A 17,775-nucleotide genomic window follows, 5' to 3' on the forward strand; every position below is an offset into this window, starting at 1 on the left:
TAAATGTAAATATATATATATAGAGAGAGAGATATAGAGATATATACATTTACCTCTTAGAAACATTCTCATATTTCTCTGCCTTTTCCTTTTATTGCCTATATACTCATATACCTCTTTCTCTTCTCAACATTTCCATATATCTCTTTTTATAATATTCCATACATACCAATATCCCTTGTCTCATCCTAATATTTCCTGTATGCTCCAAAACATCCCTTTTTTCTTAATATTCTATATAACTCTTAATAATCCCTGTTAACCCATATATTACTAAATCTTCCTATTATTTCCTACATACCCATAAATATATATATATATTTCTAATATTCCCTATATAACCGTCTAATTCTATATCCTTCTATGTGTCCCATAATTCTCTATCACTCCCTAATATTCCCCTCTAGCCTCATATTCCCTTTTCCCAATGGTTCCTGTACTCCCATATATCTCTGTCACACCCCATTTATTTATACCCATTGTATTTATTCTAATGAGACCCAATGGAGTCCCGTGGCATGCACGTCTTTGTCGGGTCTCTCTGCTCCAAATGATGAAAAGTTACATCTGTTTATTTGCTATGGTTTAGGAGAGATTATTGCTTTGTAAAGTCCCTCGATTCCCTTTTGTAGCTGCAAATCGCTGCCATTCAGCATCGTCAGTTTACCTTATTTAACTGGCCAACTGACCTATATAACTTCTGTGCTTGTTATTAACTTTGGAAATTGTCACCTCTGCATTATTTAGTGTAACCTGTTGCTTCATAACTGCTGTCACTGTGCCAGCAGCCTGTGTATGGAATGTCATCTTGGTCTTACCCCCATAAATCTGCAGCACCCAATACCAACCCTATTCTCACCCTGTTCTCACTGCTACCCTATCATAATCCTAAATACCCCATTGCCACTTAACCATAATCCAAATGATACCCTGACATAACTCTGTGTAACTCCAATGTCTCTTTACCATAATGCTATGTAACCCCACTGCTACCCGTAACATAATCCGACATACCCTGCTACCAGTCTATCATAATATTATGTAATCCAAATGTCATCCTAACATAATTCCTAACATAACGTAACCCTGCTGACATTGTATCATAATTTTACATAGCCCTGCACCATACCTTAATCCTATGCAATTCCACTGCAACACTACCTTAATCTGCACCCTTCTATAAACCTACATTTGTGGTCCGAGCCTTAACAAGTAAGTGATACCCTAACGCCCCCCCACCCCAATGGCCTGTGGTGTGCCTTGGCCTTCTCAGGTCAGTATGCCTAAAAGGGGGCATACTCTGAATGTAAATGAAATGAATTAAATGAATGAAAGCAAGGGGAATGGGCGGGTGGGGACGTCCCCTGTGAGCCGTGCCGACTTTAAAGGCACAGGCTCCTCCCACAAATCCAGGCTAGCCTTCGGCCAGCCTTCAAGCTACTCCACTGTCATCATACAAAACCCCACTACTCTAGGTTATATTACTGTCACCATATCTAAATTCTAAATTGACCCTATGTTGTCCTACTTTAACCCTACATTACCCCACTGATCCCCCACAATACCCTACTGTCCCCCCATTATAACCTTACATTACCCCTCTATCATGCTACTATAACCCTACATTGCCGTAAAGTAATCCTTCGATAAGCCTACAATACCCCATTGATTCCCCACAATAACCTACTTTCACCCCATTATAACCTTGTCACCCCTCTAGCATGCTACTATAGTCCTACATTGCCGTAAAGTAATCCTTCTATAACCCTACACTACCCCTCTGTTATCCTACTATAAATCCTACATTAGCCCACTGCAATCCTATTATAACCTTACATTAAACTTTTGTCTTATTGCTATAACCTTACATTACCCCTCTCTCATCCTACCATAACCCTGCATTTCCCCACAGGTACCATGTCTTAACCCTACAGTTCCACTCTGGCATGCTTCTGTAACCCTACATTATCAATCGTTCACTCTACTATAACTTTACATGACCCCACTGTTACCCTACATAACCCTTCTGTCACTCTACCAAAGCTCTAACCCCCTCTGTCACTGTACCATAATTCTACATTAGCTCTCTTTCACACTACTATAATTCTACATTACCCCACTGTCATCCTGTTATAACCCTATATAACCCCTCTGTCACCCTAATATAACTGTACATTACTGCTCTCTATCTCTCTACTACAACCTTATATAACCCCACTTTCACCCAACAATAACTCTAACCCCCCTGTCACCTTACCATAATTTTAGATGACCCCTCTATCATCCTACTATAACCATATATTACCCGTCTGTCACCCTACCATAAATCAACATTACCCCTCTGTCACCTTACTATAACCCTACATTATCTCACTGTCACCCTATTATAGCTCCATATTACCCCTCTGTCACTCTACTATAACCGTACATACTCTCTCTACTACCTTGCTATAACCTGACATTATCCCAATGTCACCCTACTATAACTCCATAGTACCCCTCCGTCACCCTTCTTTAACCCCTTATTACCTCTCTGTCTCCCACCTTTAACTCTATATTACTCCTCTGTCACCCTACAATAACCCTACATTACCCCCATGTCACCCTACTTTAGCCCTAAATTACCCCTCTGTCACCCTACTATAACCCTACGTTACCCCTCTGTCACCCTACTATAACCCTACATTGCCACTATGTCACCCTACTATAACCCTACATTACCCCACTGTCAACCTATTATAGCTCCATATTACCCCTCTGTCACCCTACTATACCCCTACATACCCTCTCTATTTCCCTTCTATAACCTGACATTATCCCACTGTCACCCTACTATAACTCTATAGTACCCCTATGTCACCCTTTTTTAACCCTATATTACCTCTCTGTCTCCCTACTATAACCCTACATTACCCCTCTGTCATCCTACCATAACCCAACATAATTAGTAGGTAATGGAGTAAATAGACACCAAGGGTCAACTTTGACTTGCATTGCAGATCTTGAAGGAAAAAGGTTGATGTCATATATAAATGTCTTTGAAATAACATCCCCCTCTATAACCTCATTATTACTAATTTAAGTCAGTGAATCCCAATGCATGTACCTTGGTGTTCTTAGACAATGCAAGTGACACGTGACTTTAGTTTCATGTGTAAAACCGACTTGTTGGAGATTAGTCTTACTCTGCTTCTGTGGGCTACAGCGGCCAAACTGGAGAGGGCAGAACCATGAAAAGACGCTGATTCTCTCATAGTATAAATTGTTGGCTGTCACATACAGTACAACTAAACAATGCATTCATGTTATTATTCTATTTTTGAGGCTTCAGTATAGCTGCATCTGCACAGGATTTACTTGGAAGACATATTAGACACTTACCAAGCAACCCCAACCACTGGGGCCTAACAGTAATAGATATTAATGCTCCAGCTGCATCCACCCTTGCCCCCCATAAATTACCAAGCGGCTCTTCAGCTTGTCACTGTATGCAACAATAAAAAAAAACATAATGGGTGATGGCACAAGAACTGGTTTCTCTGTGTATATTGTTTATTGCATTAAAAAGGGGTACAAGCACAAGTATGCAAGACTCCTAACTTCGCAGTGCTTAGTCATAGAGTAGAGGTCTGGGGTCTGAGAGTCTGGGATTCAACAGCCTGTACTGAGTAAAATGGCTCAGTACACACTTCCGAGTTCATCAAGCCTTTATTGAGGCCTGAACATTGAGTGCAAATATTGAGGGTCTGGACATGTGGAGTGCTGATTGTGTGGCCGGACTGTGGCCTGAACACAGATACTAAACTTAGCCTAACGGTATAACCCCCAACCTTTTTAGATGAGAAAGAGGGACACCTTCTAGAACAAAGTACGTTGGCAAACCCCTGCTATGTCTCCACTTACACAGACCAGAAGGGATAAATATGCAAACAATGATTGCTTATGCCCACAATTGCTATTTTCATCTGCTTTTCCCTCATATTAACTTTCCAAAATGACAAATGCAATCATGTAGAGGTTAGATAAAAGTTTTAGTGCAGTGTAACACTTAATTTTATAGAGTTCTATATATTGGGCCAAAAAGAATTAAATTAAAAGAGGAAGAAGGGACAGATGGATTTGTTCTAAAAGAGGGAAAGTCCCCTCAAATGTGGTATAGCTTGGACTTACGCTAAAAGTTATCTTGCAATCAAAGTCCTATTTTGTCCTCTTACTCTGGTTGACCAAAATGACCGTACTCCAGAGATCTTGCAAACTTGAAGGAAATGCTGTCAATGTTCTTTCAGGAAAAACACAAATGTGCAAATGGCTCCTTTCATTAAGGAAGTCAGGGCTTAAAAGTAATTTCTAACATTTGTAAAGTAGAAAAATTCCACCTCGCATTATCATTCCCAGCTCCCTTCTTGGCACCAGCACCAGCACCCTCCCAGAGAAAAATCCAATATTTCCAATGTAATTAAAATCAAAACAACATATGCAGTATTTCTTCACCAGCAATCCCTTCACAAAAGTCAACAAAACACTTTAAGCCACAGGCATTTTTGGAACCAAGTGGTGAGGCCTGATGAAATAAAATCTAAGCTCTTTGGCTGCAATCACCAAGGCTCTGTTCGTAGAAAACAGAACATTGTGTAAAGAGAAAACAACTTGCCAAAATTACAAATTAATAATACATTTGGGACTCACAAGTCCACATACACACAGTTATACCCCTGCTAAACCCCTCACATATAGCATATAATGTCAGAAATAGTATGATTACTAATAATGGTTTAATAATAAAAAATTACACTGATCTGGTAAATAAATACACGCATATCTAGTGCCCCTTTGCAGCGAGTTGTTAAGGCAGTTCACACACCAGGCCCACAGTAAAACAGTTCCAGATGGAAACCAAACTCCATCACTCTGTCTCCACTCTCTTGGCCTATATGCCATGGCAGGAGAAACACACGTTTAGACACAACTTGGTTGCAAGGGTTTCCAAAGTCCATGGTTGCAGGCCTGGTCATGTTGAAGGCCATAACGAACAACCGGCCCATAAATAATCAGGGTCACAGGCCCAAGGAGCATGGCCTAGATGTTGGAGTCATCACCACCGCCAGGCCGGCCAACCTACCTTCACAAGGCCACCACCCATCTCCTGACTGAGCCAGATGGAAAGTCTTTACTTTCCTCAGGTATAAGCCACTCTTCCACTCTTCCATCTACATGAATAACAAGACTCTAAGGGGGTAATTTACAAAAGGGTGAAGTGTTTGGAGAAGGCAGGAGAAGTGAACAATCCAGGACAACATAGCTGAACTAGAAAGTGAGGTGAATTGGAGAATTTTTCCAAACCAGCTATTTTGGCCTAGATTGTTCACTTCTCCTGCCTTCTCCAAACTCTTCACCCTTTTGTAAATTACCCCCCAAGACTCAGTCCATCTTAGTCTTTAACTCCTCTTTACTATATGAGGTAATTAAAATGGTTTCATCTTCCATGATTGGGCACATTCAGTTCTCATGCCCACTCATTGGTGCTCAATCCACATAGGAAAGAATAAGTGAAATTCCCCCTATAGGGAACACCTTCACCCAGACAATTACATTTTCTCTACTGAGGCCCTGTCTCTCACACATGATTGCTCTCATTACTCTTCTGCTCTGTCCATTATCCATTTTGACTCCCTGAATTCCACCCTTCTTTGCTAAAAATACCCCTTAGCTAAAAACATGTGAGGACCCCTAAAGGAAATTAGATACATTACATCCCAGTCCCACAAAAGGAGCAGTCACAGGGACTTCAACTCGTCTCAAACAAATGCTGATGATAATTAAATGCACTGCAATAAATATCAAACATAATATGGTATCATTTATCATCTAATTGTTCATATTTCTATAATAGATTGCGAAGACATTGATTTGGTAAAGCTTGTTTGAGTTTATTGATTCAGTTTATATGTACTTTAACCAAGTGATAGTTTCTATTATTTCTTGGGAACGCTATTGGTGAGATCTTTGTGTTGAGTTCCCCGTTCGGTACTTCTGTACATTTATTCTTGCTGTCTTGCAAAGGTCCTGTGTCCTGGAAATGCAGTTTATAATCTGGTGCGTGATGCCCTTGTTCCCCCTCAGCTCATTAGGCCTCCACTCATAACCGTGACACTAGCAGTAGTAATAGCATGCTGAATTATTATGCAGATGGGAGGATAGGAGCTCAAAGACCTGTGAGGAGTAGTACTGTTACAATTGTACATTGGAGACCTAATAGAGAGCTGCACATGCTATTGGAAATAGTTCCTCTTTAAAAAAACAGTACTCTGCTAGGGTAACTGATATAACTGGTATCATTAGAGGAACAGGCAGATTAAGGCAGAATAGGGCTCTAGGCATGGTAGAAGCTTTGCCTTCCCCCTTCTCCAGCCCTTCTAGTGACCGCAATAAGGACTGCAGTAGCCACAGAGAAGCCACACCATTTGCATTGTCTGTATCAGCATGGCCGTATCAGGCACCAGCTATCAACAAGTACATTCACCCTTGTGAAATTACAGACAGATGCACAGACCTGAGCAACTGTTTTATCCCCCTGGTTTACAGCAGGGGCATGGAAGGTGTAGCTGGGTCCCCTGGATGTCCACAAGGCCCTAGGTTTCTGCCTAGGTTGTCATGTAGATTATCTGGCTCTCTTGGCATAAATTTGCAACAAAAATGTGTGGCAAATGAAGAACATGGATCCCGGTCCAGCAAGTTATGAACACATTTCCCACATTTGCTGTGGTTAGGGGACCTCAATATGCTATTGAAGTACACACACAAGACAGGCTGCTAAGAGCTATAGCTCTAGCAACCCGGGATGTTCTGTCCGAAAAGGGGGAGGCAGGCACACCTGCCGCAACCCCCCCCCCACATGACCCAATGATATGCCACCTTATTATAGGGACAACCCTGGCTCTAAACTACTTTTCATATGAGGACATTTCCCGTCCAGGCTGCTGGGGTGGGAAGGGTCCTTCAGTATAAATTTACATTTTTTCTACTTACCTGTCATGTATGGAGAAATCCCTGTACATATGTGAAAGATGGCATCAGATTAATCCGAATGAATGGGGCTATGTCCCTATGAACACCGCTATACTAAACTGTACTGGAGAAACCAATTTTCTTTAATTACCTGCTCGTATACGTTTGAGTGAAAATCAGATACCAATTAGCTATTATCAGTGTGATTATTTAACACACCTATGCAGGACATGATGCACACGCCCCTCTGAAGAAGCCCCGGCCATCGGGGGGAAACGCGTCAGGACAGCGTGTGTTCCAGCTTCCCAGGACACCCACTATTGACTTTTAAACGTTCGGGTGAGAACAAAACAAAAATCTCTACAGCCTCCGAGTCTAATGGACTGAGTAAACCCGATGTGGACACTGCCTGAACACAGCAGCAGCAGATTCTGTTCACTGCAGCCAAGACCGAGAGATGTGAGCGAGCCTCCGCCAGTGTGAATACACACAGCTCTTATTCCTTGCCGTGTCACCGGACACACTGCTGCGAGGACCCCACCATATTCCATCCCTCAGTGCGGCCGCACGAGTGGAAACTTTCTTTGAGGTTCTTTTCCCTCAAGTTGGAATCCTATCCCACACAGTGGCGTGAGTAAAAACAGACGGGGAGGAAAACATTCAAGGAACCTCCGCTCCTCCATTGAAGCGGACCGTTTGAAATGAAATCGTTATAAACGGATACATTTTTTCTGAAACAACTACATGCATGTATCGCTGTGAGATATAACAAGGACTACTCCTTTACGGGTTACACACAACGTGAGTACAGCTCCGTTATTCTATTTTTGATATATCACCATTTTGCCTGCACCAGGGACTTCCTGCATTTTAGGAGATTTATATATCTAAACATCCGTATCATTATATTTAGGTGATTCCAGGGAAGCTTTTTTAATTGTTTTTAAATGTTTTGTATAAGTGTCTTTGTGTATAAATGACTATTAAATTTTGTTATACTACTTAATCAATTTGTGATCTATTCATCAGACCATCTCCTTTTTGAGGGATTTCTTTTTACAGGGGACAATAATTTTTTTGAGTACTTTTCATATTACCTGTATAAAGTATAAGTAAGTCAGATATTGCAGTTTTCTTAAAGTGAGCCACAAAGTCCATCCAAAGCGTCTAGTTTGTTTCTTTCAAAATGAAAAACAGGCATTCTCAAGCCAAGTTGGCATGTTATATATTCTTAATGTAATTTACCTTTTTTGTAATGGAAAATGCAATGCAGCTGAGAACCTGGATTTCCGATGCTAGACAGCTCTGGAGGGAGTGGGATGTTCTGTGCTGAGTTTTTACATCATGTCCCTGAATTCCTACAAATAGATTGATGTTCTGTCAATCTAAATGGCTGTGGGCAGAGCTAGGCATGGCTATCCACTAATATCAATGCTACAACATCTAAGCAGCTACAGCAGTAACTATGGAGATAACTTTGCAGTGATTATACTGCAGAAGGAAAAGTGTTGTCATCCTACCAAGGGAAGTGCCTATCCAGTGGTTCTACTAGGCTGATCAACAAGTTTTAGAAAATGTGCAAGGAGGTACTTAGAAAAACTGAGTGCTCTGTCTTATTGGTATGGGCAACCCACATCACATAGTCAGTGTCTGTCTAGACAGCGGGGGGGAGTCAAGGATTAGAGGTTCCCTAATGTAACGGGGAGGTAGAGTACACATGCATGCATGGTTTTATGTCAAGAGGAAGAGCACTCGTTTCTTAGATGCTGGGGGTCCAATGGTTCCCAGCTCTTGGATTCTGCGCAGGATGGGGCAGATCTCTTTATATGGCAGTTTTCTGGCTAGGCTTTATGGAAGCCATGCTTGGCCTACAGAAATATGATTTAAAGTAAGTTCATTTTTAATCCAATGAGCAAGGCTTTTTAAAGTGCAGGGGCCCTTTTATTGCATATTTTATTTTAATAGAAACTTTAAGTCTGACACTGTCCCCCAGCTTCTGAGATTGCATAACACTATCAAATAACAAAGCTTTGCTGTTGCTTACATATCTCTTAACCACATGTTATTTGATACTGTAATGACATGTTAAGAGCGGAGAGATTGTGTAAGGTCAGGAGGCTGACAGGGCAACATATGTTACACTCTGAGCCCAGACTCTTAAGCTGAAGACTCGGAATCAGATAAATCCACAATCTTTCATAAATACTCAATTGCTACCATTTAAGACCGATTGTTCAGTTTCCTAAACCCAGTTGTTGCCGGTTTTCGTCTTTTACATAAACTGGCTTTTAATTGATGCATTTTGGCCCGTTGACAGGATCACTTCCTCAGTATTCAAAGGAAATGGCTACCTAGAACTGTACCGATGTCTGGGAAACTGCATCATAGTTTAAAGAAAAAAGCAAGTATCCTTTTCCAGCACACCTCAAAACCGTTTTGCCGTCATGCACAAAATGTACAATAATGGGTGCCAGTGGCTTTTATAGAAATGTAATAGTAGAGGCATAGCACAGCAGTTTGCGGTAAAGCTGTCAACAGAACAGCGCCAAATGGAGCTGTAACAGGTTTGCTGCTCCAAAAGCCACTAATCATCCTTATCCGTATGCATAATGTAAAACAGGTGTTGCGTCGCACTCACTTAATCATTCGTTCTTGTGATTGAGCCAGATTGATTTGTTTCTACAGTTTACAAATTACTGTGGGAGTACATTTCCTCTATCCGAATCATTTAAAGCCTAACTCCGGCCCTATATAGAAATACCTTTGCCTTGATAAAGGTGGGCTGTGACCCAGCAAACGTCCGTGAATAAAAGCCTTATATGCTACATGATCCTACAAATTCCTGCAACTGCCTTACCTCTATAAGAACATAGCGAACTTTGTTTAGTCTGCACTCAGGACTTCTTTGCTATAGCTCCCATTTACATACGAGTTTGAGAATTTTCATTCAATTTTAAAGGGTTTCTTTCCATGTTTTTGCAGCTTGAGTGTTTCTGTTTTAGCCAATGGAAAGCTATATATTAGGAGGCTCTCCAATTGAAGGCTATGGAGCCAAAAATGTGCGATTCTGCTCAATAAAGCTCATATACATCTTTGAGCTACAAACAACGCAACCCTCAGGTATGAACGGCACCATGCTACATGCTTCTTCAAATTCCTGTGACTGCCCTACATCAAGTTATGGGACTTTGTTTAGTCTGCACTCAGGACGTCTTTGCTAGAGCCCCCTTTTACACTTCAGCATATGCGTTTTCACGCAATTGTAAAGAGTTTATTTTTTCATGTTTTTGCACTGTTTTTTGGCTTCAGCATCTCTGTTTTAGCCAACGGAACTTAGGTATTAGGTGGCTCTCCAATTGAAGGCTATATGCCCAAAAATGTGCTCATGTACATCTTTGCGCTACAAACTACACAACCCTCGGGTATGACTGGCACCAGTGATAATAATGGGATTCTTCATGTTGAGTGTTGTCGCTCTTTGGGAAGCGCATGACAAGGAGGATCAACCACTACTTCCCAGGAGCCAGGTAGCCAATGCTCCTTTAAAAGTACAGCTGGAGCCTAACCTTTGAGGTTCTCTGTAGCTGTTGTCAGTGGAGCTGGCTCCTACAAAAATCCTGCTGGCTCCTGGATTGGACAGACTGGCTCTTGAATTCCATATTAATTTGTCCACCCCGACAGACAGACAGACAGATAGATAGATAGATAGATAGATAGATAGATAGATAGATAGAAATAAACAGGTATTGCAGATACTCAAAGGGCTTCTACACATGTTATAGCAACTTTATTACACTGATATGTCTGTGGGCTAGTTGCAGGGATTTTTACTTCTGCCCCTGTGATGCCCATACAAGACATGAAGAGTGCAGTTGTCAATGGGAAAGCAGAGACAGCAATAAAAACATTGACACAGTAATACTATCCTTTCCATACACTACGATAATTGTGCTTGTGTGTTCCGGTAGGAAAAATTCACAATCACTGCCTGTTAGGCTCAGTCTCCCCTACAGTCACACATATGCCATTAGAAACCTAACAGATGTTTTAATTATTCCCCCAGTCTGTCCAAAACAAAAAGCTTTGGCCATCCTTTGTGGGATCACCGGTCTTTATAATTCATAGGCCACGTTCTTAGCGTTGGCACCAATTTCTAGAGAATGGAAAGACTGTAGTCTCAGTGATGTCACCGGTCTCTACATAGTTGACATGTTGCCCATTTTAAAGTAGGCTGTTGGCTGGTACTTGTGATGCCCCAATCCTGTGCTGGAGGATGTTATACTCCTCTTCCTAAAGGCATGTTGGATTCCAGGAGAACCATACTCAATAAACCAAAGGTAGGGTTGAGATGTACTAGGTTCAAAAAAATTAGAATAATTTTTGCGCATCTGGCAGCCTCCAGTTTTGGATTGAAGCCTAGACTTTAACAGTGAATAGTTGTCCTAACAACAGGTTCTAAGGGCTAACAATAAAAAAAAGTTGGAAGTTGTTAAAGGAGAACTATGGGGTCAGTGCTTTTTTCGCCATAGTTCTCCTAAGGGTAACGGGGGGACACAAACTAGCGTCCTCCCGTCCCCCAAAGCACAGTATACCGCGAGCTACAGCTCGTGGTATACTGAGACGCCGAAGCGGATCCTGATAATGCTGTCTGGATCCACCCTGCTGTGTGAGTGACAGCTGGCTCTGCCTATCTAGAGGCAGAGCCAGCTGTACCCGCCCCCTCCCCTGTCCGTTCCGCCAGTCAGCGCTGGAGGAACAGACAGGGGTGGGGGGGGATCCCTGCAGGGAGCCGTGAGTGACAGTCACGGCTCTCTGCAGGGATAGATCGAGAAGTGAGCGAGCGACGGTATGTGTTCGCTCACTTCCCGATCTACTGAAATCACTCGCCTCATAATTCTCCTTTAATTAATCAGCTCACAAAATACAGAATTAAGATATAAAATGACATTAAAGCATGGCATGTTTATAAGGGACAACTGGTAACTCTTAATGTGCCCATCGTGAATTACAATAAAACTGTTGATGCAATGTGACTTCATCCTGTGAATTTTGTCCCACAATCCTCTGTTGTTGTGAACATGGAGCTGGTATAGCTCTGCCATGGGCCTACCAGCTCTGGTTGCTCTCTGGGCCATGTATTCTAACAGTGCCGAGTAATGCTTAAGGGAGTAACTGGCACACATTTGATATATTTTTCTATCTCTTTCCCCATAGGAGTTGTTCATCTGGGATATCACGTCAGCCCTCAGAAGTGGTATGAGCTCTCTAACGGAGAGTGACTGCAATTATCACAAGACTGTACGCAACTCCCCAGACACGGTCAAGAATCAGGAGAGAAAAAGCAGACACACAAAGACTGCAACAGATCTCACAGACCTATTAGGAGATTGCCAACACAGGGAGACACCCTGCAGAAGAAAACAAGCTGCTGAGATAGTCTTCTCAAAGAGAGCCTGTGCTACCAGAGCATACAGCAGTGTCACTTTGAGACATGGCAAGTGTAGAACAGGAAGAAAAGACACCCAACAATTAAAAAACAAAAACCTTGAAAACTGTAGAGTGAAAAGTTTTGCACTGAAACGGAAGTTGTAAACACTTGCATTGGCTTCCCAATGATGGATTTTGAACGTATCTTTGGACTAACATTCAACTGTCAGAGAAAGTGAGTGGAAAGCTTGGTGGATATCAGTAGAAATACGAGAAGGGATGTGATAGGAAACGGTGTGTAGAAAGGAAAAAAAAAGTCTGAGAGAAATTGGTGTAGATCGTAGTGTTAATAGCTGTGTCCTGCAAGAAGTAGGAATGGTGTGAGGAAAAGTGTCCTTTGAAGAGGTGTATTGAGAGTGTAGGGAGAAGCTTAGGAGGTAGTATCTGCAGTCAAGCTATAGGGGGCTTGTAAGTTTTACCACTGTCAGCCAAAGCATAGGGAGATTGTAAGAAGATTGTAAGAAGCAAGCTGTAGGGAGTGGTACCTCTAGACAAGGTGTAGGGAGTAAAATCCTTAGTCAAAGGACGGAGATTGTAGGAAGCAGTATCCTCAGTCAAGGTGTTGGGAGTTGTAACTGTAGATAAGGTGGAGGAAGTACTGTACTATCCTTATTCAGGCTATAAGGGCAGTGTAGACTATAGTATTTTTAGTCAAAAAGAGCAGTATCCACGGTCAAAGGGTAGGATACAGTATCCATAGACAAGGTTTATAGAACAGAAGCATCGGTCAAGTTATAGAAACAGTGTAGGAAGTTGCATTTTGTCAAGGTGTAGAAAACAGTACCCTGAAACAAAGTGTCAGAAGTACACTAGACTAGACTATATCGTGCGCGCTAAAATACTTTAGCCATAGTGTAGGGAGAAGTACTTTTGGACAGCAGTCTACTGTGCTTCACAGTAAGTACACACTGCATGGAAAAAACACATAACCAAAGAAAAAAGACGCAGGGGTAAGAGAGTGTGAGGCTAAGCAAGGTGTTTTGCAACACCCAACCAGTGAGAAGGTTTAACAAAAGATTCTTGATTAGAAGAAAGGAAGGGTATGGGTATCAAATGGAATATAGGATGTGGGTGCTAATCATCAGAGTGAGGAAAGTGGAGAGAAGCTAAAGTCAGGGACCTCGGATGGTGGGTCTTATGAAAGTTTTTGGTGTTGGCATCTGCAAGTAGTGCATTGTGCAAATAACGACTGTCAGGGACAGTCTACATGAGTGAGAAGAGAAGGAGAGAGCTTTAACGAGACATAAAGGAAAAGAAGCCAGACACAGACTCTAGCTTCAGAAGGTATCAGAGTGGAGCAGAAGGCTGCACACTAGAAATAAGAAACAACAAAAGTCAAGTAGTGAAACAACATTAAAAAAAAAATCAACATTACGGAGTCACAAGTGACAATCAGAAGATGCCACGGGCCCCTGACCAGGATGAGGCCGATGAGCTATATCAGAACAACTCTGTATCTTGGCTGGCCTGTGGTGCCCTCTCGCTGCTTGCCAATGCCTGGAGCATCCTGAGTCTGGCCAGCCGTGGAGGGAGTGGCCAGCGCCCCCGTCCTCTGGAACTGCTCCTCTGCTTGCTGGCAGGAACACACTTACTCATGGCAGCTGTGCCCCTCTCTCTGTTTTCAGTGGTGCAACTCAGACGAAGACATTCACCGGGTTATGAGTGGAATGAGGGTTTGTGCAAGGTGTTTGTGTCTACGTATTACACTCTAGCACTTTCCACGTGCCTGACTGTGGCTTGCCTATCTTACCACCGGATGTGGATGGTGCGGTGGCCCGTCAGTTACAGGCTGGGGGGTGCACGGAGACAAGCCCTTCAAGGGGCACTGGGGATTTGGGCGGCTTCCTTTGTACTGTCCACCTTGCCATCCATTGGGTGGCACGACAACGCCCGCAGATTCTACACCCGCGGTTGCCACTTCTTGGCCAGCCGGATCGGCCTGGGCTTCGGGCTGTGCTTCCAGTTGCTGTTGCTGGGAGGGGTGGGCACTGGACTCGGGTGTTTAGGTGTGACTTTGTACCATGCTTGCTGCTGCCCTGCCTCAGGGCAGAGGGGAGGAACAGGCGAAGCTGGAGCAGAGGGAATGCTGGAAGTCCCAGCCATCGTGGTGCAAGATGCTCAGGGAAAAAGACGCTCATCTTTGGATGGGTCAGAATCGCCAAGGACCGCAGCACAGGTCACCGGTCTGGTCGGGGGGATTGTGCTGCTGTACGATGCTCTGACAGGTCTACCCATACTGGTGAGACAGCGGGAATGGGGATGCTCTATGATATCATATCTGTGTGGGTTTTTTTTATTCCAAATTCTCCTTCTTCTACTTTTTCTGCTCTGCTTATGGACAGTTTATCAGGATTAATTAAAGCAAACCTGTCATGAGAGAAATATATGTGTTGCCCTTGCTGATCTCTACTGAAAATGCCAGTTGCCTGCTGTTATGCCTACCCTCCTGCTTCAATGCTGTCTAAATTACCGAACCAAAAAAGGTCATAATCCAAGTCAAAAATCCTTATCCGCATGCTTGATCCAGGTAACTGACTCAAACTACTGAAGCTCAGAGGGTCAACCAGGCAGCTAACATTTTTAGAAGGTAATGTCTACAATTTTAGTTTTCATGCTTCTCTTATGATAGTTTTACTTAAAGTGAAGCTCGACTCTAGATTTCCAGGTCGGCTTCTGTAGACACTAGAATATTGAACACCATGACCTTCAGTGGCTGGAAGGAAACAACAAATTAATTTTATGTCAGTTTTATGACCCACTGGTATGTGTTGTTTAAAAACACTTACTTTATTCAAATCTTCGCACAACAGCGCATTGTGACAGGCTGCCATGCACTGTAATGCACTGTGCCCAGCATAAAAATGCAGACGTGCAGTGAACGAGCCCTTAAAAAGTTTAGCAAGTTTTAGAACGAAAAAGAAAGGTAATTTATAAATAATGTTTTTGTTACAAAATGACTTGTGTATCTAATCTATACATATACACCTCATATGGCCAAACGTTTGTGGACATCTGACCATCACATCTACCTCTATTGTCAAGGGTTTGTGGCCCCCCCCCTCCAATGACTAAGTTCAGCTGTCTCCATTGAAGGGTACTGTTAATGCAACAACATACAAAGACATTTTAGACAATTGTGCACATCCCACCTTGTAGGAACATTTGGTGAAGGCCCTTATCTGTTCCAGCATGACTGTGCCCCTGTGTGCATAGCCAGCTCCATAAAGACGTGGTTTGATGAGTTTGGTGTCTCGAAACTTGAGTGGCCTTCAGAGAGCCCTGACCTTAACCCTACTGAACACCTTTGGGATAAATTGAGCCAGGTCTTCTTATCCAAGATCAGTACCTGACCTCACAAATGTTCTTTTCCCTGAATGGGCACAGATTCCCACAGACACACTCCAAAATCTTGTGAAAAGCCTTCCCAGTTCAATATTAATGTCCATGGTTTTGGAATGGGATTTCCAACAAACTCATATAGGTGTGATGCCCATATAGTGTGTCAGCAAATCCCCAAAGCCCCTTGAGTTCCATTATGTGGAATGTTCCATTATTTTAGATCCAAACAGTTCTTAGCTGTGGTTAAGAGTAGTTGGTCTCTATAGATAACTACATTTCGCTCATGGCTACTGCTCTTTGCTCTACCTTGTTAAAGTATCTATGTTGCCCCATAGCAACCAATCATGAATACTTCACCTTTATATTACTGGGTGTATTTTTATACTTTGCTGCCCTAGAATTACAGTCCTTCAAAGCTCATCTACACTTGGGAGTTTAATTGCTTAGTATCATGTGTTCTAAGTGTGACTTCACTTGAAATTTTGTATTTCAGATTTGTGTGGTTTTAAAGAAGACGGATCACATGCTGTTACATTATTTCTCTTGGTGACTCCAGTGCATGAACACTACAGCCATTAAAAGGCTACTAAGTGGGGTCACGCACCTCCCATGGGTTGTCCTGAGTGCTGAATAAGACAGTGACACCTTCAATGGGAGGGGAGGCGGAAATCTTATCACTAGGGGTACCAAAGGCTGTAATAACCCACCAGTGTCCAGTTAAAACTGAAATATGAGACGCTTCTTGCTAACCAACTCTTTGCTTACTGCACTGTTTTTTTCATATGCATTCCACTAAGTGATAATCTATCTTTTAGAAGAGTCCTTAAAAACCCATTGATACTGGTGTGCTGCAATATTGTGGGGTTTGAGCGTTTTATTTTACTGCAATGCATGTTAACGCACCTGTTGTGTCAACCATTTTGAAAGGCTCCCCAACACACTTAACCAGCACCCAACAGCATAGCTACAAACCATGTGTATGGTTGGGTGATGGCAACTATGCTGTTGGGTGATGGCTAAGTCTGTTGGGGTGCCATTCAGAATAGTTAACACTGCACCACATTGAGTGGGTGTGATCCATGTGTACATTATGGTTTGCTGCATGAAAAAAGAACCTTATAACCAACGTTGTGTTGTGCTAGCCTCCCTTACCGCGACGTATGTTAATGCATGAAATACTGCACAGCAGTAAGGCAAGGGAGCAGGAACAACGTGAATGAACTGAAAAGGATCCTTCTCCATGAGAAATGCTGCTATCCTGAAAATGTTCATTGAGTGTTATGCCTACATACTAAATAATTTGCGAGATGCTGAGTACAAGTGTGCAGCAAGAATTGTCCAAACTCTTGATCGGAATGCTTTTTTTTCGGCTCAGTGATTGCGGCCGCTGGATTTGCATAGCAACAGATCCCTGCAGCGAGTCTTTTCCCCATTACTGAACTAGCATGTCTTGTTCTATACTGTGGAGTCAGCCACCTTGATTAAATAGTAGGGCCATGGTTCTTCATGGAAGAGCGGCCCCTCAATGACTGGTGATCTGATGACTGGTAGGGACCTAGGGTAATGATCATGAAGCAGCAGGAGAGGTGGAGGAACACAGATCTGAGGGTCCCTACACACCTTACGATTATCGTACGATAATCGAGCAGTGTGAACGGAGACGTGCGACCGTTTCTACTGTACGGTCGCACGTCTTCTGTCGAACCAGCATGTTCGAAAACCAGCCGGGAATCGTACGATTCTCGGCTGGTTAGAACGGTGCTCGGAAGATAAATGCTGAACGGGCCGGTGTGCGCAAGCGCACACTGCCCGTTCAGCATTGCGGTCATCGGAAGCCCGCCCCTCAGGGGGCGTGGCTTGCGATCATCGCAAGTACGATCTGCCTATGCAACATAGGCAGATCGTACGTTTTTTTAAGTACCTTACAACCATCGCAAGACTTTA

General features: G+C 42.9%; 1 protein-coding gene across 1 annotated transcript in view; it reads left to right on the forward strand.

Annotated features, from left to right (window-relative positions):
- The first annotated feature begins 13,796 nt into the window (after nucleotides 1-13,796).
- The window catches only part of GPR162 (G protein-coupled receptor 162), a 28,570-nt gene continuing 24,591 nt past the window's right edge, over nucleotides 13,797-17,775 (forward strand). The window contains exon 1 of the mRNA XM_018567373.1: nucleotides 13,797-14,731. Coding sequence (XP_018422875.1) covers nucleotides 13,892-14,731 — 840 coding nt within the window. The 5' untranslated portion in view covers nucleotides 13,797-13,891. The remainder of the gene's footprint in view (nucleotides 14,732-17,775) is intronic.

The sequence above is a fragment of the Nanorana parkeri genome, unplaced genomic scaffold (assembly GCF_000935625.1).
Source record: "Nanorana parkeri isolate BGI_ZX_2015 unplaced genomic scaffold, ASM93562v1 scaffold1037, whole genome shotgun sequence".
Classification (NCBI taxonomy): Eukaryota; Metazoa; Chordata; class Amphibia; order Anura; family Dicroglossidae; genus Nanorana; species Nanorana parkeri.